This window comes from Microchirus variegatus (assembly GCF_963457635.1).
Source record: "Microchirus variegatus genome assembly, chromosome: 21".
Lineage (NCBI taxonomy): Eukaryota > Metazoa > Chordata > Actinopteri > Pleuronectiformes > Soleidae > Microchirus > Microchirus variegatus.
In genome coordinates this window covers 17112228-17138428 of record NC_139822.1, presented here as the reverse complement: position 1 = coordinate 17138428, position 26201 = coordinate 17112228, and the positions used below count along the sequence as shown (strand labels likewise).

General features: G+C 38.6%; 1 protein-coding gene across 1 annotated transcript; it reads left to right on the top strand.

The window, feature by feature from the left end:
* Positions 1-6418: 6418 nt before the first annotated feature.
* Positions 6419-22041, top strand: stimate (STIM activating enhance; the record flags this gene model as incomplete). Its single annotated transcript, XM_083908220.1, has 8 exons — positions 6419-6644; positions 12593-12641; positions 12739-12834; positions 15226-15347; positions 15531-15643; positions 17250-17327; positions 17459-17602; positions 21928-22041. 8 exons carry the CDS (start codon positions 6419-6421, stop codon positions 22039-22041), a joined length of 942 nt encoding a protein of 313 aa, XP_083764346.1.
* Positions 22042-26201: the final 4160 nt, after the last annotated feature.

Below are 26201 nucleotides of genomic sequence, written 5' to 3'. Positions count from 1 at the left end.
CTGCAGGGGAGCGGAGCATCCTGTTCTGTGTTTGTTAATCCTGTGAAAACACTGTTATTTACCCCCCCCCCCCCCCCCGTTTAACTTTTCTTACACTGGACATCCTTTCATATCTCGCGTATAACAAACCTCACTGTGTCGGACGGGCAAGAGGACGACGTGAAACAAAAACAGCACAGATGGAGACTAAAACAAAAGAAGAATTCAAAGCACTTTTATGCTCTCAGTAATTCCAAAGGTCCTCATCAACTTCATTTCCTCTATCTTAACAACTCTTATTTGATGCAGAGCAACTGAGCTGCTTTGTTCCAGTCTGTCTGTGGTCTCTCACGGCGCTTTTCCATTTTACAGTTCTGGCACTGCTCGCCTCGGCTCGGCTCGACTCTACTCGGTTCGGTATCGCGTACGTACACTACCGTTGAAAAGTTTGGGGTCACCGATACAATTTTTGTTGTGTTTTCCATTAGGATAAAAACACTTTTATTCATCAAAAGAGTTGCAAAATGAACAGAAAATATAGACGAGATTAGAAATAATGATTTTTATTCAAAATAAAACAGTTTTCAGCTGTGCTAACATCATTGCACAAGGGTTTTCTAATCATCCAATAGTCTTCTAACGCCATTAGCAAACACAACGTACCATTAGAACACTGGAAATGGGCCTCTACTCTATACACCTATGTACATATTCCATTAAAAACCAGACATTTGCAGCTAGAATAGTCGTTTACCACATTAACAATGTATAGAGTGTATTTCTGATTAATTTAATGTTATATTCATTGAAAAAAGAGGTGCTTTTCCTTCAAAAATAAGGACATTTCTAAGTGAGCCCAAACTTTTGAACGGTAGTGGTCGTCATAGCGCCAAACTGCGCGAAAACTGCCGCGACTTTGTTTCATACGCGACACAAAACACACAAACTAGTGACTTGTAAAGCAGTTATTTTTTTGTCTCGGTGTAACCAGACTCCTCCTGTTAAATATTGAGATTTTAGACATTTCCTTTTCTAAATGTCGTAGCTTAGCGCACGTTTTCTAGTATTTTTAAGTCTTTTAATTTTTTTTAACTTCAGTTCAGTTTGATGCTTGTGTCAAACGTCGTTCGACTATTTCAGTGACGTCACATTTTTAGTATCGGCTCAGCTCGTTTTGAACCTCGTCAGAGCGGCAACTAGGAAAAAAAACACCAGGTACCAGGTACCGTCACTGATGGAAAAGCAAAGACGAGTACAGTCGAGTTGAGTCGAGTCGGGCTGGAACTGTATGGTGGAAAAGCGACCATTTAGCCCCCGGACACACTGACGCAATGAGCGTCCCTAGTCCCCGTCGCTGGGTCCTTGTTGGTGCTTTTGGACCCTTTTCAGACCTGGTTATTAAGTCCTGTTCTTCATCACGGGCAGAAGAAGAGGTGGTTTGAGGACACATTCGTCCACATCCCTGAGCGGCATGAAGGCAATCTGTTCTCGGGACACATTAGAGACGGCCTCCTTCCTTTTTCTAATGATGACACTTTGTTTTATTTACCCTCTTTTCTCTGTTGTTTTAACAGCAGGTTTGAACGAGAGCCTTTAAAAAGAAAAAAAAAGGAACGGCCTGACTCAGAGCTTTTATCTGTCAAACTTTGCCCTTTAACCTTTACCCTCTGATGACGTTCAGAAATCACGTGATCGATGCAGATTGAGGTTTTACGACGGCCCGCTTACATCGAAGCACTTAAAGAAAATGAGGTTTTTCCAAGTTTGTTTCACGACTTAAACTGTTTCTGACCAATTTATTGATTAATTAAAGAAAAAAAAAAGACAAGTTGCATGAAATTATAGCAGATTAAGGCTGTATGAAGATTATTTTGGGCGGGTTGGGTGAACACGTGACACATCTGCACATCAGCGAAGTGTAATCGGGGCCTTGGTCTTCTTCATCTCCACAGATCAAACTGCTTTTGTTTACATTGCAAGAACTCAGTCAAACTGCAAGCACAAGCAAAACCATGCACTGTTGTTGTTGTTGTTGTTGTTGGGCAATGGAGGCGTGCAAAAGGTGACGGTGCATGTTTGTATATAGTGTACATAATCAAATTAATTCTAGTGCAACAGGGTGATCCGAGAAAAAAAAAAAAAGATAAATAAAATAAAATTCTATTGAGCAATTAAAAACATTTCTGCATAAGCAATGAACCAATGCCCTAAATATCCCGGCTAAGTTTGCACATAAATCGGCCGAGACCTTTGTCTCACAGGGAGCGACGACGTTAAAATTTAAACCGCGTAACCGTCGGTTATTTGAGTTCTTTCATATCATTATTATTATTATTGTTGTTATGAAATAGTTGTTATTTTAAAAAAAACAAAATTAACTTAATGTGCGGCAGTTTTAGGGGAAGAAACTATTGTGAAAAAGGCTTTTGTAAATGAGCTCTTCCTCCTCTTTTTATCCTCTCTTTTTTCCTGTAGTGTGATTTTATTGTAATGTGTTTTGTTTTTGTGTGAAGAAAAAAAAGAAACGTAAAGACGGCCTCTCGCCGCGCGTCTGGTTTTTCTCGTTTGCTTGTAGTTACGGCAGAACTCCGAGCAAACGGAACATATTTTTTATTATCTCGTGTTTTAAAAGATGAATTACTGCTATTTAAAAAGAGAGGCCACTGCAATAAAAATGGAGAACAGAGAGATTTCGTCTCTCCTGGCTTTTTAATCTTCTTCTTCTTTGTTTTTTTTGTGACAGCGTGGCAGGAGCATTACCGCCACCTCCTGCTCTGGAGTGTGAATGACAGGCTGCGACATGAAACCTCTCTTCCACAGCTCGATTTGTAAATTGTGTTCTTTTGTCGAACATGAATCCCTGTTATTCGCAGTGTGACGATGAAATTTCGGGAAAGACTTCCTTTCTCGATCTGCCTTTTGTTTCTTGTTGTTGAAGTAACTTTATTGATTAAACTATAGACATTTGCTACTTGTATCGTCGTTCTGCTTATTTTTGCCTACTCTTCCGTTGATTTTACTATTCACCACTTAAAAGTATATCAATGAAGTCCATAGTCCATGACCGTATTTCACAGAATTTCAAAATAAAGGTGTCAGTGTTGATATGGGACGTACAGTATAAACGATATATATTGATGTAGTTCATGATAAAAATGTGTTTATGATCCAAAACTAGTCTTTTATCATTATAACTCATACTAGTATGAGTGGCAGGCCACAGGAAATTAATTGGACGCCCAAAAGTTTGAGATCTCTGTCCCCAGTAATTGTTAAAATTTGCATTTTTGCCACAATTTTGCTTAAAACATTAATACATATTTATTTAAAAGTATTTATTATTCATTTAAATGTATTTAAAATTATTTAAACTGTGCATCAACTTCCTTTAAAATTTAATTGCAGCAGTTTTTGTTTTTGTTTTACTAATTTTTAAAGAAAATAGTAATTTAAAAGAAATGCAATGTCCTTTTCTTCTCTTTCTATGGAAGCCCATTTCTACGGAAGCGTGTTGCATTCACTTGAAAATAAATAAAAAAAACTCCTCAGTAATTAATTTTTGGTTTGATTTTTTGAAAAAAAAAAATCTGTTTTTCTGAGTAATTTTTTTTCTGTTTTTCAGAGTTATTTTTTTCTGTTTTTCGTGCAAATATTTTTTCCCCCTGTTTTTCTGAGTAATATTTTTTCTGTTTTTCAGAGTAATTTTTTTTCTGTTTTTCATGCAAATTTTTATTCCCCTGTTTTTTAGAGTAGTTTTTTTTTCTGTTTTTCAGAGTACATTTTTTTCTGTTTTTCAGAGTAAATTTTTTTTCTGTTTTTCGTGCAAATTTTTTCCCCCCGTTTTTCGGAGTAATATTTTTTCTGTTTTTCAGAGTAATTTTTTTCTGTTTTTCAGAGTAAATTTTTTTTCTGTTTTTCATGCAAATTTTTATTCCCCTGTTTTTCAGAGTCATTTTTTTCAGAATTTAGAAACAGAAAAAATATTACTCCGAAAAACAGAAAAAAAATTACTCAGAAAAACAGAAAAAAAAATTAGACAGAAAAACAGAAAAAATATTAGTCAGAAAAACAGGAAAAAAATTATTCAAAAAATCAAATTATGAGATACTAAGTCATAATTGACCTTAACACACCTATTTCCGTTCTCTTTCCTTTTGCTAGTGGACTTTCTGCTTCCGCCCTACATTCCCCAGCATGCAGTTCGCGTCCACGCGGGTCACGTGACTAGGTCTGTCAACATGAGTGGGCACTGCCGTGCTGTCTTCGCTTGGTTTGGGGAAACCAGCAGCTGGAGCCGGAGCCGGAGCTGGACGGACTTGCGACCCGTGACCTGCGAACATTCCCCCGCTCCGTGTTCGCGCTGCTCCGTGGAACTGTTGACACGCGAGCTCCAGTCACGGGAGAGCCGTGCACGCGCTGCTGCTCCATGTCAAAGCAGGATAAAGTTCACGAGCGTCACTAACGTCATGTCACTGAGGAGTTAGCTTGGATGCTAAGCTAGGTAGGTGATGATAGCGGTGCCTGAGTCGTTTCTTTTCTTTTCTTTTCTTTTCTTTTTTTCTTCTATATCAGCCGGTGAATTCACTTCTGCACCAAACTACAAGTTCTATTTCACTTATTTCTTACGCTTTGTCTTTTTTAAGTAGTTGGAGAGATGTTCTAGATGTTTCCGGCGTTTGTGACACTAGTGTTAGCTCATAATTAAGACGATACTGGACCAGGGCGAGTCAGTTTTTTATGGTTTTACTCTACAATTTAAACCCTATTTTGCCTTTTTTTTAAATGTTATAATTCGGTTTTAAAAGTGTTAAAAGTGCTACGTCCGGTGCTACGATGCACGTTAGTGTAACTTCTGGTAATTGGGTTTAAATATTTAATAATGTAATAAATCAGTTACTATTTATTGCTTTTCCTGTTTTCTTTTTTATAAACAAAGGGGAAAATAACAAATAAAAGATAATGCGAATTAGGGCAGCAACTATTTGGATAATCAGTGTTTTTTCCAATAATTAAAACATGTTATCTGATTTTTCAGCTTTTTAAAAATAGGGATATTTTCTGGTTTCTTTGCTCCATAAAACAAATAAATCATTAAAAATGAATTATTTTACTTTGTGGACAAAACAAAACATTTGAAAACAATTTCCAGATTATGAATATTATTGCAGTTGCAGCCCTAATGCAAATTATTGAACATTAAGACATATTCTAAGAATAGTATATAGACTATAAACCAGAGTATAGAACATTGGTATATTATGTGCAGGGTTTACACTGTTAATTATGTCACAAATAGGATTGTTTTTGCTGATATTGCACAGCATGTATTTCACATTTATATGAATTGAATGAGAAACAGTACATGTGTAATTTCTTGGTGTTGCATTTTGTTTAAATAACATTATTTGAATAATTGTATGATTGTAAATTGCATATTTTTGGCCACCAATGTTACAGTGCAGCCTCATTTTAATACTTTTTGCACAGCGAATATTAAAATGAACTGTACCTTTTTAAAGAAAATAACATTGCATGTGTAATGGCTGACAAAAATGCACAGTTGGATCATTTCCCCCCGCGTTGTTCAGCGCTCCTTGTAAAATGAGCCGCTAATGTCGAGGTACCGAATTATTCAATAACAACTCGGATGAATGGAAGTCAAATGCTAAATGATTAATGAAGTGTTTCTTTGAAAACACAGTGCATGTAGTGACCCGTTTGTGAATTGAAATGACGTTTTACGTGCGTTATTTTATAAAAAAAACAACTATTTATTTGGATATCCCCTTTTTCCCCCTAGCTTTCCTCTGCTTTAATAATCTACAGACACAAAACAAACGGAACAAGACAACAAATGGAACAACAACAATTCAACAGACGCTAAAACAAACATCACACACAACCTGTGTGTCTACTTTTCCGAGGAACTCCAGGTACAGAAACGGTGTGTGCGTCTCTTACAGCGGCGTGTAATGCATTATTAATTCAGTCTTGTTTTTGTTTTGGAAAGAAAAGTATTGAGAATAACACGAGAAAAAGCTGATTTTGATGGGATAATATTAGCACATTTAAACAATATTTACCTCTCAAACTAGTTCTGTGTTTTTTTACTATTTTAATACATACTTTATCAATTCATAATCATTATCTAAAAGTCAATTTTCTTCCCCTTCATCCCTAGTAGTACCACCACCGAGGGACACTTCCACTTCTCCAATGACAAACGGCCATGTCTTCATGGATGTGTGAGGCGGGAGAATGAGTGTGCGCCCGCGATGGAGCAGATGCCACCACCTTCCGCCAGAGTCTGTCCTGCTCCACGCCACCTTTAGCTGACCCGTCAACCTGCTGGAGAGGACAGGGGAAAAGCTTCTGCTCGCGGCTTGAATAGTGAGTCTGAACCAGCTCGTCCTCCTCCTCCTAACTCCTCGTCCGCGCCATGGCCGCTGTTAACGTGCAGTCCCTTCTCGGAGACGGCGCGCTGGCGGGTCCAGCAGGAGCAGCGCTGCCCGCCGCCGCCGTCGTGTCCTTCACAAACACCTCGGTGTCCTCCAGCCCGACGCCGGGCACCGACACTAGAGGGTGCGAGAACGGCGCCCTGATGGACTCCTTCGGGATCTTCCTGCAGGGACTTCTCGCCATGATGGCCTTCAGCACGCTGATGTGTGAGTATTGTCCGCTGTGTGTGTATGTGTTAGATATCTGACACCCCGGGTGGCAAATTAACCAATAGCGTCGCTGAGTTCATCATATGCACTATTGATCCCAGGCCTGGAACAGAGGTTGACAAACAAGAGTTGAAGGAGAAGTGCTTTCTCTTGCTCGTAAACTCCAATGCGGGCCTTTATTTCAGTGTAGTGTTACATCTACTTACTTCCTCTTCACTCTTCAAAGAGCTGCTTTCTTCTCGTCATCACCTGGCAAATATTTGAACTTTCCTGCCACACATTATCAGCCGCACGTTCAAAATCGCTCATAGGAGCAGCAGAGGTCGTAGGTTACAGTATCATATTGAACTTTTTGGTCATTCTGTCTCTTCTGTCGTGAAGTTAACGTAATGTTTTTCATACTCCTGTCACAGCAGATGTAGAAATACATTTTCCTCACAGTGCAAAATCAATAAACATAAATAATAATAGTTGTAGAAGGCGCCAGCGTAGAAGTCAAGGAGGTAGCAGCCTCTTCAGCGTACTGTTTTAGTCATTCATCATATCGTATGATGCTCGCTGATATCCGATAATACATTTTAAAGCCAATATCTACCGATATATCCTACATCCCGAAAAAAAGACAGAAATAAGTTAAAAGCATAGTTCACTGTGTTTTAGAGCTGCGATTATTTTCTCAGTCGATTAATTTGTTGATTGGTATCTCGATTCATTTAATTCAATTCATTTTATTTTATTAATTTTAGTGCTGGGTATGGTAGCGTTAGCGTTTCGACTGTGAAAAGAGTGACGCGCATGACGTCATGTTTACGTGCCTCGGCACTGGAGTCCAGGCATCGTTTACCAGTTAGCTGTGTTAGCTGCGTTAGCTCCTTGAGCGGCGTTAGCGCACCTACAGTGGAACTTGAGTGGTCTGTTTATTAAAGAGCAGCGCTACAAATAACCAGAGTACCTGTGTGCTGCGTATGTGCGCCTCTGTTTTCAAAGTTTATCGTAACTTTAGAGACTCATTTTAACAATCGGGAATCACGCAAACATGACGTCACAAGCGTCCTTTTACGGTCAGTCGTCATGGAAACACGTCATGCGTAAATGCGTTTTTTGGTAAATTGTCTAAATTTTACAAAACCTGGAAACGACGATGTTCTCAAATTGTCCTGTTTGGTCCACAAATAAAAAAATCTTTCCTTTTTTTGTAAAATGGAGCAAAGAAAACCAGAAAATATCCACATTTATGAAGCTGAAAAATCACAAAGCTAGTGAAGCTACCACAGCATATATACATTTTAAGTTTTTCTTTGTGTTGACGCTGTCGGACCTGTTTTCAGCGATAGTGTCGCAGCAATGCTGACATTAAAACCTGAACTACCACCACGTTAAGGAAGGAAAAATGTTGCTTCCATCCACTCTGTGTGTGATGGAAGGTTCACTTATGTTGTGAGAAAGAGAAACGCCTGCAGCTCCAGTTGTTATCTCCATGTACAAGCGACAACAAGGAGAAACCCTAATGTGGCATCTGTGCAGTCATATACTACAGTGACAGTTATTCAATATACGCTGCAGCTGCGTTGATTCAGAAACTTTTAATACGAGTCGCTGAATTAGCATTTTAATAAACCGCTGGAGCCTATTTTTCCCACAGTGGTTGCGAACTGTAAATCCTCCTCGCATCTTCACGCAAATCTATTTCCCCCTCATCTCTGGCTCTACGTCGGGGTTGTGTCGTCTGGCTGCCGCGCTGATATTGAGGTAGACAGAAAAAAAAAAAAAAACACCACTGGCTTTGAAGAAGAAAACAAGATTCAGCCCTGTTCCGTTGAGTCAGTGTCTGGCACCGCGTTTTTAGCTGGAGGCTCCAGAAGACGCCGGCCGAGTGTTTTCTGCATGTGTTCACAACATCACATCCAGCTGCGCGCAGGGCGTGTGCAGTCCGAAAGTCACGCTTTCTTTCACACCCTCGGAACAGAAACTGAGGTCATAGCAATGCAGTATGACTGATGTCCACATAAGAACAGTGTGTGTGTGTTTGTCCCGAAGACCACAGACTGTAGTGGTTATTACTCAGAAAACCACACTGGGTGACAGAAGTTCTTTTATTTAAAGTGACACAGGTTAGGATTTCAACCTTAAAATCTACATGTTTTTATTTTATTTTCCTAGTCGCCCAGTCTTACCTTATTCTGACGCTGTTTCTGCAGTTGTATACGTTAGGGGTTGGGGTCAAAATACAGATTTTTGTGATAGATCGTCATCCTTCAGTCCCTGTCAGTTTCACTCGGCAGGCGTCATTACGTCCTGTCTCCTCACGGCGGCGCTACTCACATAAATGAGGGAAAATTTCCGATATGTAGACTTTATGCGCTTTGTTCTCTATGTTTTGAATAAAAACTAACTTGTCACAGGCGGTTTTGTTTTCTTCAGTTCGACAGATATCGCGACGTATCGCTGTGCAATTTTCTTGCGATATTGATTATCACAGAATCATTATATCGTGGGTCAAAATATCGATCTTTAGATATTGATACTTCGGTCCAAATATTGATATTATTAAGGCCGCTTTAAAGTAAAATATTGATCTTTGCGATGGATCGTCGTCCTTCCTCGTGCAGTACGAGAATCGACGCGCCGGTGCAAATATCGATATTATTAAGGCGTCATTACGTCATGTCTCCTCACGGCGGCGCTACACGAATAAATGAGGGAAACTTGCGTATATGAGGAAAACTACGTTAAACGGTGCTCCACCCACTTCCAATAACGTAGACTTTATGCACTTTGTTCTCTATGTTTTGAATAAAAATAAACTTGTCACAGACGTTTTCTTCAGTCAGACAGATATCGCGATATATCGCAGAATCATTATATCGTGATATTATTGGTATCGTTGACCATTTATCGTACATCGTGAGATATTGCCCACCCTGCGATCGTCACTCCTCGTCTTCACTGTAATGTATATTGAGGGTAAATAAAGCTTTATTAAGTGAAGCGGCGCTACAGTGCCACGCACAGGCCAGGCATATGTACTACGTCGTGTTTTACGGCGACAAAAACCAGACAAAAGAGAAAGATAGTTTTGTCGTGCCATTTTCGTGTGAATGGAGAATCTCTGATGATAGAAAAGTAAACTTGACATTGACGCCCCTCTCCCTGTCAACACGCGGCTGTGTCATTGCAGTTGGACGTGGAGTGTAGTGGGGGTGTGATTAGAAAACAAGCCGCCATTGTGAGGAACAGCAAGAGCTTTATTTGTCTTGGACGTTTTACTGCTTTTTCTTTTATTATTATTATAATAAAACGCCTCAAAAAGTCTTTTACACACAGGGATTAATTAAAGTGACAACTTTACTTTTACGTGGGGAGCTGTGGTCGCGCACCATGATTGTTAACCACTTTTATGTGCTGTAACACATGCTTTCTCATCTATTCTCAGTTTGATTCTGGACACTTCTGTGGTCCAGTGTCCAGCGTGTAACACTGATGAATGGTTTGGTCCATAAAATGTCAGAAAATGTAAAAAAAAAAAAAAACGTTGACCAGTGTTTGTCAATTCTGGAAATGACGAAGTTCTCGAATGTCTTTGTTTTTGTCCAAAAATTATTCAGTTTTAATGATTTCTTTGTTATGTGGGGCAAAGAAACAAAGAAAAAATTCACATTTAAGAAGCTAAAACGATCAGAAATATTGTTTTAATCATGAAAAAAGCTTCAAACCGATTATCAATTATCAAAATAGTTGCCGATTAATTTAGTAATCGATTAATCGTTTCAGCTCCATGTTTCTACAGCATGACAATTAATTTTTTAGATTTTTTGGACCAAATATTTGGACCGAATAGACCTAAGAACAAGCAATAAAATACTGCAGAAAATATAAAAATAACACAAACAAGATAGATTTTGTAGCATTGGTGCAAATTTGCCAAAAATGCCTCCGTTTTCGCATTCAATCCAAAATGGCGTCCTTCCTGTAGGATTCACAGGACAGTTGTCATTGACGCTTTTTCACCGAACCATTTAAATATGTACATTTTCACCAGGATTGATGCGGTAGCAGAAATCTGTGAGTTTTGGAGTATGTTCAGGCCTTCACAAAATGAGATTAATTTGGCGGAAGAATAAGAATAATAGGGTAATAGAGGGTTCTTAATAAACAGGTCATACAATGGGGAATGTAATAGCTATTAGTTGCAGCCCTAATTGTTACGACGTCTCCTTAAAGGCTCAGTTATTTATGAACAATTTTGATTTCCGTCTTCCTTTACGGGATTTTTGAAAGGAACATCTTGTGTTTTTTCCCTGTCAGCTTCGCAGTGAGCTGAATATAAGAGTATCTGTTTCACCACTTCCCATTTTTGTTGTTGTAATTTGACATGAGGTCAATGTTCGAGTTGTTATTTTGCCTCTCGTTCTGCTTTCTCTTTTACCGACACAACAGCACGTCACACTTAACACCAATCAAAGTTCACACCCATAAAGCTCCAGTGTCTAAGAACTTAAAATCCCCAAAATCCCATATTCCATTGCCTCAAAAGTACCTGAAGTAAATATAATACGGCGTATCATCGGCTCGTTTTCAGCTTCTTCGGAGTGAATATGTTCTGGTTTCTTGGCTCCATACAAGAATGGAAATCATTCAAATGGAATAATTTTGGTTTGGAAAAACATAAATCCACATTTTTTCCCCCTGCATGTTACACCCTGGACCTTAAAATAACGGAGAACAAGTCAGCGCTTTCAGCTGGAACAAGTAAATACTTTAAACCTTTGAATATAAAAAAAACAAAACATAAAACGTCTATCTTCACTGGATTAAGTGAAGTTAAAGGAGTCGTCGTAGGTTAATTGTTGAGGATTTGGAGAAAAGTGGGGAAAATGGAGTAGTCTGTGGTGTCTGTGCTGAGTTCAGTTGAAGGAATTTGTTGGAAAAATACTTGGCCTGAGAAGAACAGAGGCCACACCAAGACAGACATGGACACACCCTGAAGATCAGGCCTGAAGATGGCGCTGTAGAATGACCTGTAACGAATAAATCAGTGAGACAAACTGGACTTTGAACTTGTGATGCAGATGCACAAAGGCAGATCTTCTTCATAAAGTTTCTCTATCGTCCAACCTTAATTTAATCTCATATTGTCAGAGAGTCATGCAGAAGATTATGGAAACCTCACGTTAATTTATGTCTCCTAAATAATCTTAAAGGAAATGAGAGACAAAACCAACTTTTTGTGAACCCCTTAAAATGTACAGTGAGAGAAAAGTGAGAGATTTGTAATCCAGGAACTAAATCTAAGTTCTTTGTTCAGATTTTTAATGACCTCTCAGTGCTTTTATTTTGGTTTGTTTGTGACCTACTGGTGGGAGGGGACAGGGTTTGAGAGTGGGTGGTTCCTTTTCACCTGTCCACAGGTGCACCCTTGGTAAATTGCCATAGGAATAGTGCACAAGTCCTCAAATGGGCATCCTGTGTGGTGCTTGTGTTTATTGGTCACATCTTCAAGCTTTACGAAGTGCCTTTTTTTTGTATTCTTGTGTTATTATTGTTGTTATAATAATAATTTTATATTGCGTATTTAGCCGAGTGAATTTTGAACTTTGACGTAGCTCTTTGTTTGAGCGAGTCTTTCAACATGAAGGTCGCGGGTTCGATTCCCGCCTCCGCTATTTACATGCTGACGACTTAACCTAACATTGTAAATACAGATTTCGTGAGTTCAATCCAATCTAAAAAAAATAATAATAATAATAAGTTGTGTGTTTATATCATTGGTGAAAATTAAAAAAATATCCTTTTTTATCAGATTGCCTATAGGTTATACGGATATAAAGATAAAAGACACTCTATTGTCTTTTATCTTTATATCTTTGTATCTTCTATCTATATAAAAGACACACACACATTCTTATAGCCTCTGTGTACACGTTTTAACATCTTCTCCTCCACAGTGAAACGCTTCAGGGAACCAAAACATGAAAGGAGACCCTGGAGGATCTGGTAAGACGGCGGCTGATGCCACCTTTTTCATTCGTTTCCTCCAGAGTGCAATGAGTGAAACTCGGGTGCAAATCATCTGTCCTGTGTCTCTCCGCAGGTTCCTGGATACCTCAAAACAGGCCATAGGAATGTTGTTCATCCACTTTGCGAATGTCTACTTGTCAGGCCTCACAGAGGAGGACCCCTGTTCACTGTGAGTCCATCCTGTTCCTGGTTCAGTTTTCAGTTTGACTCTCGCACTTCAGTGTATGTTTGAACGTTCCCAGTTCCAGCCCGAATGCCTCCTCAGATCTGATCGCCAAAACCACATCTAGATGGGGTTTGAAGACACACGTGTCCACATTCCTGAGCATGTATGGACGCAATCGGTCCTCGGCACGAATTAGAGACCGACTCGTCACAGTTTTTAAGTTTTAATTAACTCAGTTTGGACTCACCTATACAATTTTTGTTGTGTTTTCCATTAAAAAGTCACACTTTTATTCACCAAAAGAGTTGCAAAATGAATAGAAAATATAGTCAAGACATTGATAAGATTAGAAATAATGACTTTGCTTTGGTCAAAGAACCAGCAAAAGTGTTTTCAGCTGTGCTAACATCATTGCACAAGGGTTTTCTAATCATCCAATAGCCTTCAAACGCCTTTAGCAAATACAATGTACCATTAGAACTCTGGATATAATGGGCCTCTATACACCTATGTACATATTCCATTAAAAACCAGACGTTTGCAGCTAGAATAGTCGTTTACCACATTAACAATGTATAGAGTGTATTTATGATTCATTTAATGTTAGATTCATTGAGAAAAAAGAAAAACACTTTCTTTGTCTTGCTATATTTGTGGCCACCACGATCATTTTTCGGGGTTCCCACAGGTCCTTGAAATCCTTAAGTTTGTCAATTTGAATGTTTTCCCAAGGACAATCACATTCACTCCTTGAATTTTGAGCGAATCGGCCCTTGAATAGTCCTTGATTTTGATTTCCACCAACACGTGGGAACCCCGTTTTTTGTCTAATGGTTAAAATCTCATTTCATGTTACAGCAGCGTGAATAGAGCTTTGATTCATTCAGGCCTGTCTCTGTCTCACTGACTCTCACACACACACACATTATTGTACTTGCTGCATACTGAGGACTGGGTTGCTGACAAAGTGAGGACCAGCATTTCCACTTTATAAATCAACACAATTACAAATATCTACTTCATGAATGACATCTACAAAGAACTACTGGTTGCAGTACCATTTTTTCTTTTTCATTTTTGGTCCAAAATTTTACAAAAACGTCAAACTATACTATGTCCAAAATTTGAAAAAAAATTTGACACAAGATTTTCGGTCCAAAATTTGAAAAAGAAATTTGACGAAAAAAAATTTGACCAAAAACTTGACAAAAAACGTCATACTATACTATGTCATCCAGAATTTGAAAAAAAAAATGGACCCAAAATTTTTGGTCCAAAATTTGACAAAAACGTCATACTATAATATGTCGTCCAAAATTTTAAAACAAATTAAAAAAAAAAATTTGGTCCAAAATTTGAAAAAAAAAATTTGTCCAAAAAAAATTTGGTCCAAAATAAAAAAAAATAATTTACCCAAAATGTTTGGTCCAAAATTTGATAAAAACGTCCTAATTTAATATGTCGTCCAAAATTTGATAAAAAATGTGGTCCAAAATTTGAAAAAAAAAAATTGGTCCAAAATTTGAAAAAAAAAATTTGGTCCAAAGTTTGAAGAAAAAAATTTGGTCCAAAATTAAAAAAAAAAATTGACCCAAAATGTTTGGTCCAAAATTTGACTAAAAAGTCATACTATACTATGTCGTCCAAAATTAGATTTTCTTTTTTTTCTTGACAAATTGAGTATAGCATGTTATAGCAACCTAAGGAAGTGATTTCAATGAAAACAAAGTGAGGACCTGGCCGATTCCTCACTTTGTTTTCATGTCCTCACTCTGTAAAAATGACCTCACTTTGTTGGTTAAAAACCCTCACTGGTCCTCAGTATGCCACAAGTACAAGAACACACACACACACACGTTTGCACAGTCAAGACTCATTAAAATAATTTTGCGCTCGTGAACACAGACGTGACGTCGGAGAGTATTTGATCATAGGGTAGGGAAACCAGATCTGATCTCATGTGTGAACAGTCTTACTCGGCACTGTCCACGTGCGACTGGATCACACATGTTAATAATAGGTTTGAGCGCCGCCCTTTTGACGTTTTGTGTATACAACAAATTTGTAAAACAACGATGTCATCGTCCCACCTGTTTTTCCTTTGTCAGTTGGTGTTATTTTTTAGATTCTTTCCTTTAGGGCTGCAACTCTGCAGCGATTCTTTTCATTATCCAATGGTCCAGAAAGTGTTGATCGGGGTTTTACCAGACCTGGAAATGATCTTGTTCTTGCATCCACAAACCAAAAATTATTTCAGTGGCAGCATTCCAGCGCCACATGCTGGTCTGGCATATGTACTGCAGGGTTGAGAGTCAAGTTTTGTGGAAATGATTTATGGAAAAAAAACTTTTTTTTAAATGATTGGGATTAAGCCTTAAATCTTCTTCCCCTCAGATACCTCATTAACTTCCTGTTGGACGCCTCTCTGGGCATGTTGCTGATCTATGCCGGGGTGAGAGCCGTCAGCGCTGTCGTGGAGTGGAGGCAGTGGGACTCGCTGCGCTTCGGAGAATACGGTGAGAGAGAGAGTCGTCCTTCGTTTGTTCCTGTAATACCTGCACTGTCCAGCAGAGGGCAGCAGCTGCTCACAGTACTGGAATAATGCCTTGTCATTTTCTTTCACAGGCAGGGTTTGCTTTTTTTAATCCACTGGAACTGTGAATTAACGTCTTTATTTGTGTGTGTGTGTGTGTGTGTAGGCGAGCCAGTGCAATGCACAGCATGGCTGGGCCAGTGTATCCTCTACATCCTGATCATGATGTTTGAGAAAGTCCTCATCATGCTGGTTCTCCTCATTCCCCAGTGGAAAAAGGTCAGACATGTATTGAACGTACTGCAATGTTTGAATTCGTTTACAGATTTTCACTTTTGTCAGCAAATAAAAACGTAAAAGTAGTGTTTCTCTAAATACCGTCGTACCAGAGGTCTCAAACTCCCTTTGCCCTTTGATCGATTCCATGTGCCCTTCCCCCACTCTTAAATGTTTGTTTATGATATTTATAGATTAAAGTCAGAGATAATAATAATAATAATAATAATGCATTATATTTGAAGGCGCCTTTCAAGACACTCAAGGTCGCCATGAGATGGCCTTGTTATGGTGCGTTCCATTCATCAAAGCGCAGTTGTCATCAAAGCTTTGTCGCCAAAGCACTTTTTTGGTATATTGCTGATCTTTATTTCCCTGTTTTTCCATAACTGATCATCGGAACCTCTACGCTTTGTCGGTTTACAACCTATTAAGTCGCGTGTGGAATAAAACCTCTAAAATACACTGGAGGTGTCCGCCGTACAGGGTAGTTTATTGAGCTGTAGGAAGCAGCCTGGACACATGCACACGCCTTTGCAGTGTCAACGAAAGGCAGCTGCGTGGTTGGACTTCCCTGCACGTGGCTGCAGCAGCTGCTTCTGCTGCTCTTGCAAAACCTTCTTCCTCTGCGTGGCTGAGCTGTGGGGGTTGGGTATGGATATATTCGCTCTGACATGCTTTGAGAGCCTCATCGGGCTAGTGGCGCAATGGATAACGCGTCTGACTACGGATCAGAAGATTCTAGGTTCGACTCCTGGCTAGCTCGAATGTTTTTCTTTCTTTTTTTTTCCCTCTTCAGGCTTGCGGTGTCTTGCTGTGATAGAGACGGAGAGGGATCTGGATATGGACCGTAAAATGTGTTGTTTGGGCTCTCTTTTAAATAGGTTTCTTAATATAATGTAGGAATGTACACTTTAATGACCACAATTACATAAAAATTTAGAATCAGAAGTCAGATATAAAATTTTGGACCAAAAAATATATATATTTTTTTTTTGGACGACATACCATAGAATGCCGTGTTTGTCAAATTTTGAACGACGTATGATGTTTTTGTCGAATTTCGGACCAAAAAATTGTTTAAAAAAAATGTTTGTGTCGTTTTTTTCAGAAATCAGAAGATTCTAGGTTCGACTCCTGGCTAGCTCGAATGTTTTTCTTTTTTTGCAGTGTCTTTTCTAGATTGACGCCTTTTAAATTGGATTAATATGGATAGGGACTGTAATATTTGTTGTTAAATAGGTTTCTTCATATAATCTACAATTTCATTGTTGTAGATTTTAAGTAGCACTGTGGATATCATGAATAACAAGTGACAAAAAGCCTCTCGCAACAATATTTGCCTTTGTTTTATTAATTAATCTTTGATGTACAGCACTGTGTTTCAGCGGTTGTTGTTTTTATATATGTTTTTGCTTTATAAATAACGTTGGCTTTGAGGTGAATAAATAATGAAAGGCAAAGGGTTTCAAAGTCATTGTACAGTAGCTATAAAACAGGTAGGCAGCTATACTAAACCTTCCTATAAGTCGTCTATTGATGACATTTATTGTGTAAGTTGTGTGAGCTCTGTTTAGATGAATGACTGTTTGTTTGTTTGTTGTCGCAGTTGGCTCTCCTCAACCCCATACAGAACCCTGACCTGGAGCTGGCCATCGTCATGCTCATCGTCCCGTTCTTTGTTAACGTGAGTCTGCTCTTCTTCCAACACGAGTCTTATTATGATTTCAAGATTCTTAAAATCCTAAATCGGGTCAAAAAATACTTCCTGTTGTGTTGTTGCTACATCGGTGTTTTTTCCTCTCCTTTTCCCTTTAGGCCCTAATGTTCTGGGTGGTGGATAATTTCCTCATGAAGAAGCACAGGACAAAAGCGAAGCTGGAGGAGAGGGAGGAGGACTCGAGGGGGAACAGCAAGGTGCGCTACAGAAGAGCTCTGTCCCACGACGACTCGGAGTCTGAGGTGAGGCTCGATCTGAACATTTATTGAGACAGGACATGAGAAAACATCACTTTAATCATCGTCAATCCTCACTTTGTACTCGGGGAAAACATCCTTTAATCGTGTGAGACTCACTCGTTATGACAGAGTGGACTCTCAGAGCTGTTCCTGAGCTCTTCATTTGAAGTGATAAGGTGCCGATATGGAGCATTAACACTCGATGCTTTCATAGTTCAGTGCGCCAGCTTTTCACAGAAGATGGTCTTGTTACGGTGCGTTTCCTTTGTAGTCGGGATTGGGAATTTCCGCGACTGTTTGACTGTGTTTGTGGAACTTTCTAGCAGTTATTCAGCGTGTGCAGAGCGAAATCAAAGTGCGATTTTCATCAAAGCAGTCTTCTTGTATATAGCCAATCCTTTATTTGTCTTCATCTGTAACTGATCATCAGAACCTGTATGCTGTGTGTGAATTAAAACCTCTTAAGGACACTCTAGAAGCAGTCGGTAAAAATGTGGACAGGGTTCCTTGAATCTTCGCAGTGTTTGGAAAGAAGATGACCTCAAGAACGTATGTGGGGTGGAAAATCTACGGATTTATTCCTGAATAATGTGCGTATTGTATTTTAAGTCATACAGAACGTCAACAGCACCGCGTAATGTGTAATATAATCTGTTTAATGTACCCGAAGAGACAAAAAGACGTGTTCTCTTTCTGCTCAATGAACCACTGAATCCTAAATGTCGGAACATCACAGACAAGATGCTCTGCCTCCTCGGGTACATTGTGTTTGGATTTAACGTTGAGCCTCTCGCAGTTCTGTTTGGCATTTGAAGTGAAAATACAGTGTAAGGTCACGGCTTTGCGTGACACACACGTGTAAACAAAAGGCAGCTGCGTGGTTTCTGTAACTTCCTACATGTAGCAGCAGCAGCAGCAGCAGCAAACATTCCTTCTCTGTGTAGCTGAGCTGTGGGGGTTGGGTCTGGTTATATCTGCTCTAGCATGTGTACTGAGCCTCATCGGGCTAGTGGCGCAATGGATAACGCGTCTGACTACGGATCAGAAGATTCTAGGTTCGACTCCTGGCTAGCTCGAATGTTTTTCTCTTTTTTTCCCTCTCCAGGCTTGCGGTGTCTTGTTGTGATAGAGACGTAGGGGGATTTGGATAGTGACCGAAAAATGTGTTGTTTGGGCTCTGTTTTAAATAGGTTTCTTAATATAATGTAGGAATCTACATTTTAATGCTATAGAAATGACACATCTGCAACTTTATTTTGATTTATAGTCGCACTGTGGATATCATGAATAAGTGACACAGATCAAACATGCTTCTTTTTACTTTAACCTGCAGTTGAAGGTAATAATTATTCACTTTGTGCTTAAACAAATGTATTAGACCTCTACCCAGTGCCCCTGATAATGATCAAACTATGTTTTTATGTTTCTATAATTGTTAAAACACCAGCATGTAGACGGTCTTTAAACGAAATGATATTTTTAAGGCTAAAATATAATTTTCTATGAATTTTTAAATGTACCATGTTACAAACTACACATTTAATGATGATTCCCTTTAATGATTACTTTGTTTTATGGAGCAAAGAACCCAGACAAAAATATCCATTGTCATGTTTGTTGTAATCACCAGTTGTTTTTCTTCAGCGAGTTCCCTCCATGTGTTTGCATGTTTATTAGGTCACTCATAGAAATGTAAATGTGCTTTGTTTGGCCGTGTTTTCACATGAGACCGGTTGAGCCGGTGCAGACAAAAGAAAGCCGCATGGTGTTTGCTTCACATCCTCCGTGTGGCTTTCAGCAGCACACTGCTGCAGAGCTGTGGGGGAGGGGTTGAGTCACAGTCTGAGAGGAGTGAATGACACTCTGCAGCTCTGGGTGTGTTTTCACCGGGCTAGTGGCGCAATGGATAACGCGTCTGACTACGGATCAGAAGATTCTAGGTTCGACTCCTGGCTAGCTCGAATGTTTTCTCTTTTCTTTTGTTGTGATCGGGAGGGAGAGTCACGTACAGCAGAGGAGGAAACGGCTGAAAAAACAAGAATATTACTCACATCGTTCTGTCAGATCTGACACGTTCTCCTCTTGTATCTCTACCCACCAGTCATGAGATGTTTCCAAACAATAATAAAAGTCCTAGTTTGATGATGATCATTATTAGAGCTGAAACAATTACTCGATTACTAGGCAACTATTTTGTTAATCGGTTCATCTGTTTGAGGCTTTTTTCATGATTAAAACCAGATTTCTGATTGTTTTAGCTTCTTAAATGTGAATATTTTCTTCGTTTCTTTGCTCCACATAACAAAGAAATCATTAAAAACTGAATCTTTCAGTTTGTGGACAAAAACCAGACATTCAAGAACATCATCATTTCCAGGTTTGACAAACACTCATCAACGTTTTATGGACCAATTGATTGATTAATTGTCCATAAAATGTCAGAAAATGCTAAAGAACATTGATCAGTGTTTGTCAAACCTGGAAATGACCATGTTCTCAGTGTCTTGACAAAAAATGTTTTTTGTTCCTAAATTTGACAAAAACGTCATACGTCTTCCAAGATTTGACTATTTTTTTTGATAAAAAATTTTGGTGCAAAATTTGACAAAAACGACATACTATACTATGTTGTCCTAAATGTTTTGAAAAAAATGTTTTGTCCAAAATTTGACAAAAACATCATATGTCATCCAAAATTTGACAAACATGGCATACTATGGTATTTTGTGCAAGATTTTACTATTTTTGTTTAGACAAAATTTGGTCCAAAATTTTACAAAAACAACATACTATACTATGTCGTCCAAAATGTTTTTAAAACATTTTTTGGTCCAAAATTTGACAGAAACATATGTTGTCCAAAATTTGACAAACACGGCATACTATTGTATTTCCCGCAAGATTTGACTATTTTTTTGGGGAAAAAAAATTGGGTCCAAAATTTGACAAAAACGACATACTATACTATGTTGTCCAAATTTTTTTAGAAAAAACTATTTGGTCCAAAATTAGACAAAAACACGTCATACGTCGTCCAAAATTTGACAAAAACGTCATACGTCGTCCAAAATTTGACAAATACGACATACTATTGTATTTCCTGCAAGATTAGACTGTTTTTTGGAAAAAAAAATTTGGTCCAAAATTTGAACAAAATTACATACTATACTATGCCGTCCAATAACATTTAAAAAAAAAATTGGTCCAAAATTTGACAAACACGGCATACTATTGTATTTCCCGCGAGATTTGACTATTTTTTTGGGGGAAACAATATGGTCCAAAATTTGATAAAAACGACATACTATGTCTAAAAAAAAGTTTGAAAAAACTTTTTGGTCCAAAATTTTGAAAAAACATTTTGAAAAAACATTTTGGTCCAAAATTTTGAAAAAACTTTTTGGTCCAAAATTTGACAAACACGGCATACTATTGTATTTCCCGCGAGATTTGACTATTTTTTGGGGGGAAACAATTTGGTCCAAAATTTGACAAAAACGACATACTATGTCTAAAAAAAAATAAAAAAAACTTTTTGGTCCAAAATTTTGAAAAAACTTTTAGTCCAAAATTTTGAAAAAACTTTTTCGTCCAAAATTTTGAAAAAACTTAAGTCCAAAATTTTGAAAAAACTTTTTGGTCCAAAATTTTGAAAAAATCTTTTTGGTTCAAAATTTTGAAAAAACTTTTTGGTTCAAAATTTTGAAAAAACTTTTTGGTCCAAAATTTTGAAAAAACGTTTTGGTTCAAAATTTTGAAAAAACTTTTTGGTCCAAAATTTTGAAAAAACTTTTTGGTCCAAAATTTTGAAAAAACTTTTTGGTCCAAAATTTTGAAAACTTTTTGGTCCAAAATTTTGAAAAAACTTTTTGGTCCAAAATTTGACAAACACGGCATACTATTGTATTTCCCGCAAGATTTGACTATTTTTTTGGGGGAAACAATTTGGTCCAAAATTTGACAAAAACGACATACTATGTCTAAAAAAAAATAGAAAAAACTTTTTGGTCCAAAATTTTGAAAAAACTTTTTAGTCCAAAATTTGAAAAAAAAATTGGGTCCAAAATTTGAAAAAAAATTGGGTCCAAAATTTGAAAAAAAATTGGGTCCAAAAATTGACAAAAACACGTCATACGTCATCCAAAATTTGACAAAAACGTCATACGTCGTCCAAAATTTGACAAATACGACATACTGTTGTATTTCCTGCAAGATTAGAATGTTTTTTGGAAAAAAAAATTTGGTCCAAAATTTGACAAACACGGCATACTATTGTATTTCCCGCGAGATTTGACTATTTTTTTCTTGTTGTGTATCTTGTTTCTCAGATCCTCTTCTCGGCAGACGACGAAATGGACGAGTCCGACGAAGACGACGTCCGACGGTTGACCGGTCTCAAGACGGTGAAGAAGAAGAAGCTGCGCATGGGGATCCCGGTTTGACCCGAGGAGACGTTCTTCACCACACTGATCCACACACATTCCCCCTCCACACCACCACCCTGTACCTCCACAGATCCTGATATCAGCCTCTTTTATCAAACATAACAGACTCATTGAAGATGTCGTCTTTGAATTCTCTTGGAGAAACTCTGTGATTTGACACTGGGAGACGTTTCCCTGGGTTTTAAACTGGCACTCCTGACTGTCTCTATAAAAAAAAAAAAACACTTGGGGGAGAAAAAGGACATTTGGTACAAGTAACTTTTACCACGAACAAACACAATGACGTTAACTCCTAAATGTGACTGAAGTGAGAACACTGGTTAAAGACTGTTTGGACATCAGTGGCACTGGTCCAGGATCGTGTTGTTTGGCCACTTTTCAACCAAACAAATCAGCGTTCAGTGGTCGTCATTGTTCGATCCTTTCACTTGTCGTCTAAACTGATTGTCGTCCTGGTGTTAGATTCCATGCTAGCTTTTTAGCCCCCGTTCAGACCTGGAGATAACGATCCTTCCTCAGTGATCCGAATTAAGTACGACTCTTGCGACCTATGTGTGATCGGATCTGACATCATCCACCCCCCCCCGGATTCAAATATAAGCTGACGTCACAAGAGCAAAAGTGATGTTTTTAATGATTCACACGGGACAGATTAGTCTGATTTTTACGCGCTGAGCTCTACTCACGCTGCTCCAACATTAAACAGCATTTTAACCATTAGAAAAGAAACCACACGCTTAGAAATAATAGAACCCTTTTTGGCTACCCTTTTGGAGTGATCCACCATAACTTTATTCAGGAAAGGGGTTTTAAAGGGTTCTCTGGATCAAAATGGTTCTTACTGGAACCATTATTGTTACCAAGAACCCTTGAAAAAGTCTTCGGGGAAAGGGTTTTTCAAGACGCAAATGGTTCCAGGTACAAGGTAGAACCTCAGCCCTTGTAGAAGAACCCTTTTGGAACCCTTATTTCTAATGCAGTTGCAACAAAAAACGCTAATGCAGATGGTCTCAAACTCAAATAAGCACATGAGCTTCTAGTCTGGTTATTGAAATGATATCATGATATAGCAATAATGCCATTTGTGATGATACTTTGCATACATTTCAAAATGAGTGTTTGTTTTGATACGAAACGACATACAGAGTTCACGATAAGCCGCACATTCATGATGTAAATTTAATCAAAAACAAACCCTTTAAAGTGGCTGGGCCGCATGAAATCGATAAGAGGGGCCGCATGTGGCCCACGGACCGCGAGTTTGAGACCTCTGAAATAATGTGTTTGGACCAGAAACTAGAGGGGTGTCAAAAGATGTCAGATGAATCTGAGGACACGCTCAGGATGGATCAGAACCACGGGTCTGAACAGGGGTTTTGTTGTTGAATGTGTGTGAGTGTGTGTGTGTGTGTGTGAGAGAGAGTGTGTGCTTGTACTTTCATCTGGGTTAGAGTTAAAAGAGGCTAGAATATGTCCTTCGTTCATTTAATCCTAATCTGCGTCTGCATGTCCCTGGACGGTGTGAGGACGTGACCGGAGCTAATCCACGGGTAGAAGATCCTCATAAAAAGACTTGATTTTTAAACGTTAGGTACGAGGTAAAAAAAAAACGCGAGAAACACTTCACAAAGATCCGCACACAAAAACCTGGATCGGATTTAGTTTTCCAATCCAGGTTTTTTAGGATTAGGATTACGTTACAGGACGAAATCGATTGCTCTCATTGGCCTCACCCCATTTTAAATAAAGGATGATGATGGTAAGGGTTAGCTAGAAAGCACCTTTGTCAATGATTCTCCTGTGTGTGTGTGTGTGTGTGTGTGTGTGTGTGTGTGTGTGTGTGTGTGTGTGTGTGTGTGTGTGTGTGTGTGTGTGTGTGTGTGTGTGTGTGTGTCTCTGCTGTGCTTGTTCTTACACTTTTGTAAGGACCAGCTCCACTTTTGAGGACCGCTTTTACAACGTAAAACGGTTGAGACGTCCCCCGACAAAGTAAAAAATATGCATTGTGTGTTAGCATCAGACTTTAAAATTGTTTACTTGGCTTAAGCGGCGAGAAAATCCTCACAAAGATAGAAATACGCGTCCTTGTGTGGGTGTGTGTTGGACTTGGTTCTTACACCTTTGTAAGGACCAGCTCCGCGTTTGAGGACATATTTTAGGAAACGAGGACTGTTTTTTTACTTAATAACTTAATAAAAAACTATTTAGACTTTTCAAAAGCAGAGCTTTTCAATTGTGTTTCTCAGCGAAGCTTGTTGTCATACCTTTGCCAGGACCAATTCCACTACTGAGGACATTGTAGGACATGAGTTACACAATGACTGTTCTTACAACTTAAAATGGTTGAGACTTTTTAAGTCAAAAAATATATACTTTGGCCCTCGTTACATACTTTTTTTTTTAGAAATAATAATTTTTTTAATTGTTTGGGATTGGCTTTAGCAGCGATTGAATGTCCTCACAAAGACAGAAATGTGTGCATGTCTTTGTTGGGACCAGTTCCAACATTGGGGACATTTTGGGAAATAAAGACACTTTTTACAACTTAAGACATCATAACCGATGTGGTTTTCAAGCTTTTTCCTCATCCCAAAAACATATAACTCTTGTCTAACTTTTAGGGAAATCTTGACTATATCTGATGAGCTCATGCAGCTTGTAATGTTCCTTGAATGTCCTCACTAGCATAGCACGTATGTGTGTGTATGTGTGTGGTCGGACACACCTCAAACTCAGTGGGAGCATCATGACATCAGTGTTTGAATCGGGCTGTTGATGTGACGCGGCTACAGCTAACACTGAACTACTGTAAACGGTGTGTGTGTGTGTGTTCTTGTACTTGCGGCATACTGAGGACCAGTGAGGGTTTTTAACTAACAAAGTGAGGCCATTTTTACGAAGTGGGGACATTTTGGCCGGTCCTTACTTTGTCTTCATTGAAATCACTTCCTGAGGTTGTAAACATGCTATGCTCTGTTTTTTTTTTTTAACAGAGATCCTTAATTTGGTGCAAAAACCCGTTTTCCAGCCCTGGTGTTTCACACACTTTTTGCTCTGGGGCTCCACCTGCAGACATTTTATGGTACTGCACCCAGTAGATCTTGATAGATGTCATTCATGAAGTAGATATTTGTAATTGTGTTGATTTATAAAGTGGAAATGCCGGTCCTCAGTATGCAGCAAGTACAAGAATGTGTGTGTGTGTGTGTGTGTGTGTGTGTGTTACTCATGTCAAAGGGAGCACATTTAACCAACGCTTGCTTCAAACTTCCATTCTTGTTGCTCGGCCGTCTTGGTTTGACCGTTACTCTAACTGTGTGTGTGTCCTTTTTGTCTTTTTAATGATTATTTGAAGTTTATATATACTGTGCATTTTTGAGTGTTATTTTTCAGGCCAAAAAAAAAAGCAGAAAAAAGGGTGACTATGTTTGTTCCAAAAGTGTTCTTCATTCCTTCACTCGAATAGGGAGAGTAGACATGGGAACCATTTCTTGCACAATTTCCCATCTAGCTTTCACCTTTCCTCTTGTGTTTTCTGTGTTGAGTTAAAATAATGTGCCTGAGTGAAATTACCAGCAGGTTTCTTTTATTTCCCCCCCATTTTTTATTTGTTTTTTATTTTTTGGGAACGGTTTTATCCAGAGCGCTGGACAAGTGGGCGTCAGGCAGCTTTCAGCCATGCTCTGATGTGAAGAATGTGACATGCATAGACCTCTAAACTGTTAAAGTGACTGTTGATCAAGACCGAAAAGGAAAAACAAGTGTGTATTTGTGTGTTTGTACTGGATGCTTGTGTGTGTATGCAGTTGCGACTGTTGGTTCTCGCTGGTGATGATGTCACCGTGATGTTATTGGCATGTCGCTGAGGAATAAAATGAGCATTTGCCTCAGTGAAACTGGTAAGCGACGGAGGTAAATTATCATTAAAACTGCTTTCTCCAATAAAGGATGTGACATACCATGTTAATCCAACGTTTGGTTTGTGTTGTCATGTTCAATGTTCATGTTTTGGAAGCCTGAATGAAGGGGAATCTGAAATAAAAAGTATGGGGACAGAAGCAAAAATACATGTAAAATATATATAAATAAAATGAAGTACGGTAAGTACTGTGCTGTAATATTCAGTACTGGTAAAACATTCCAGGTCATGTGACCTA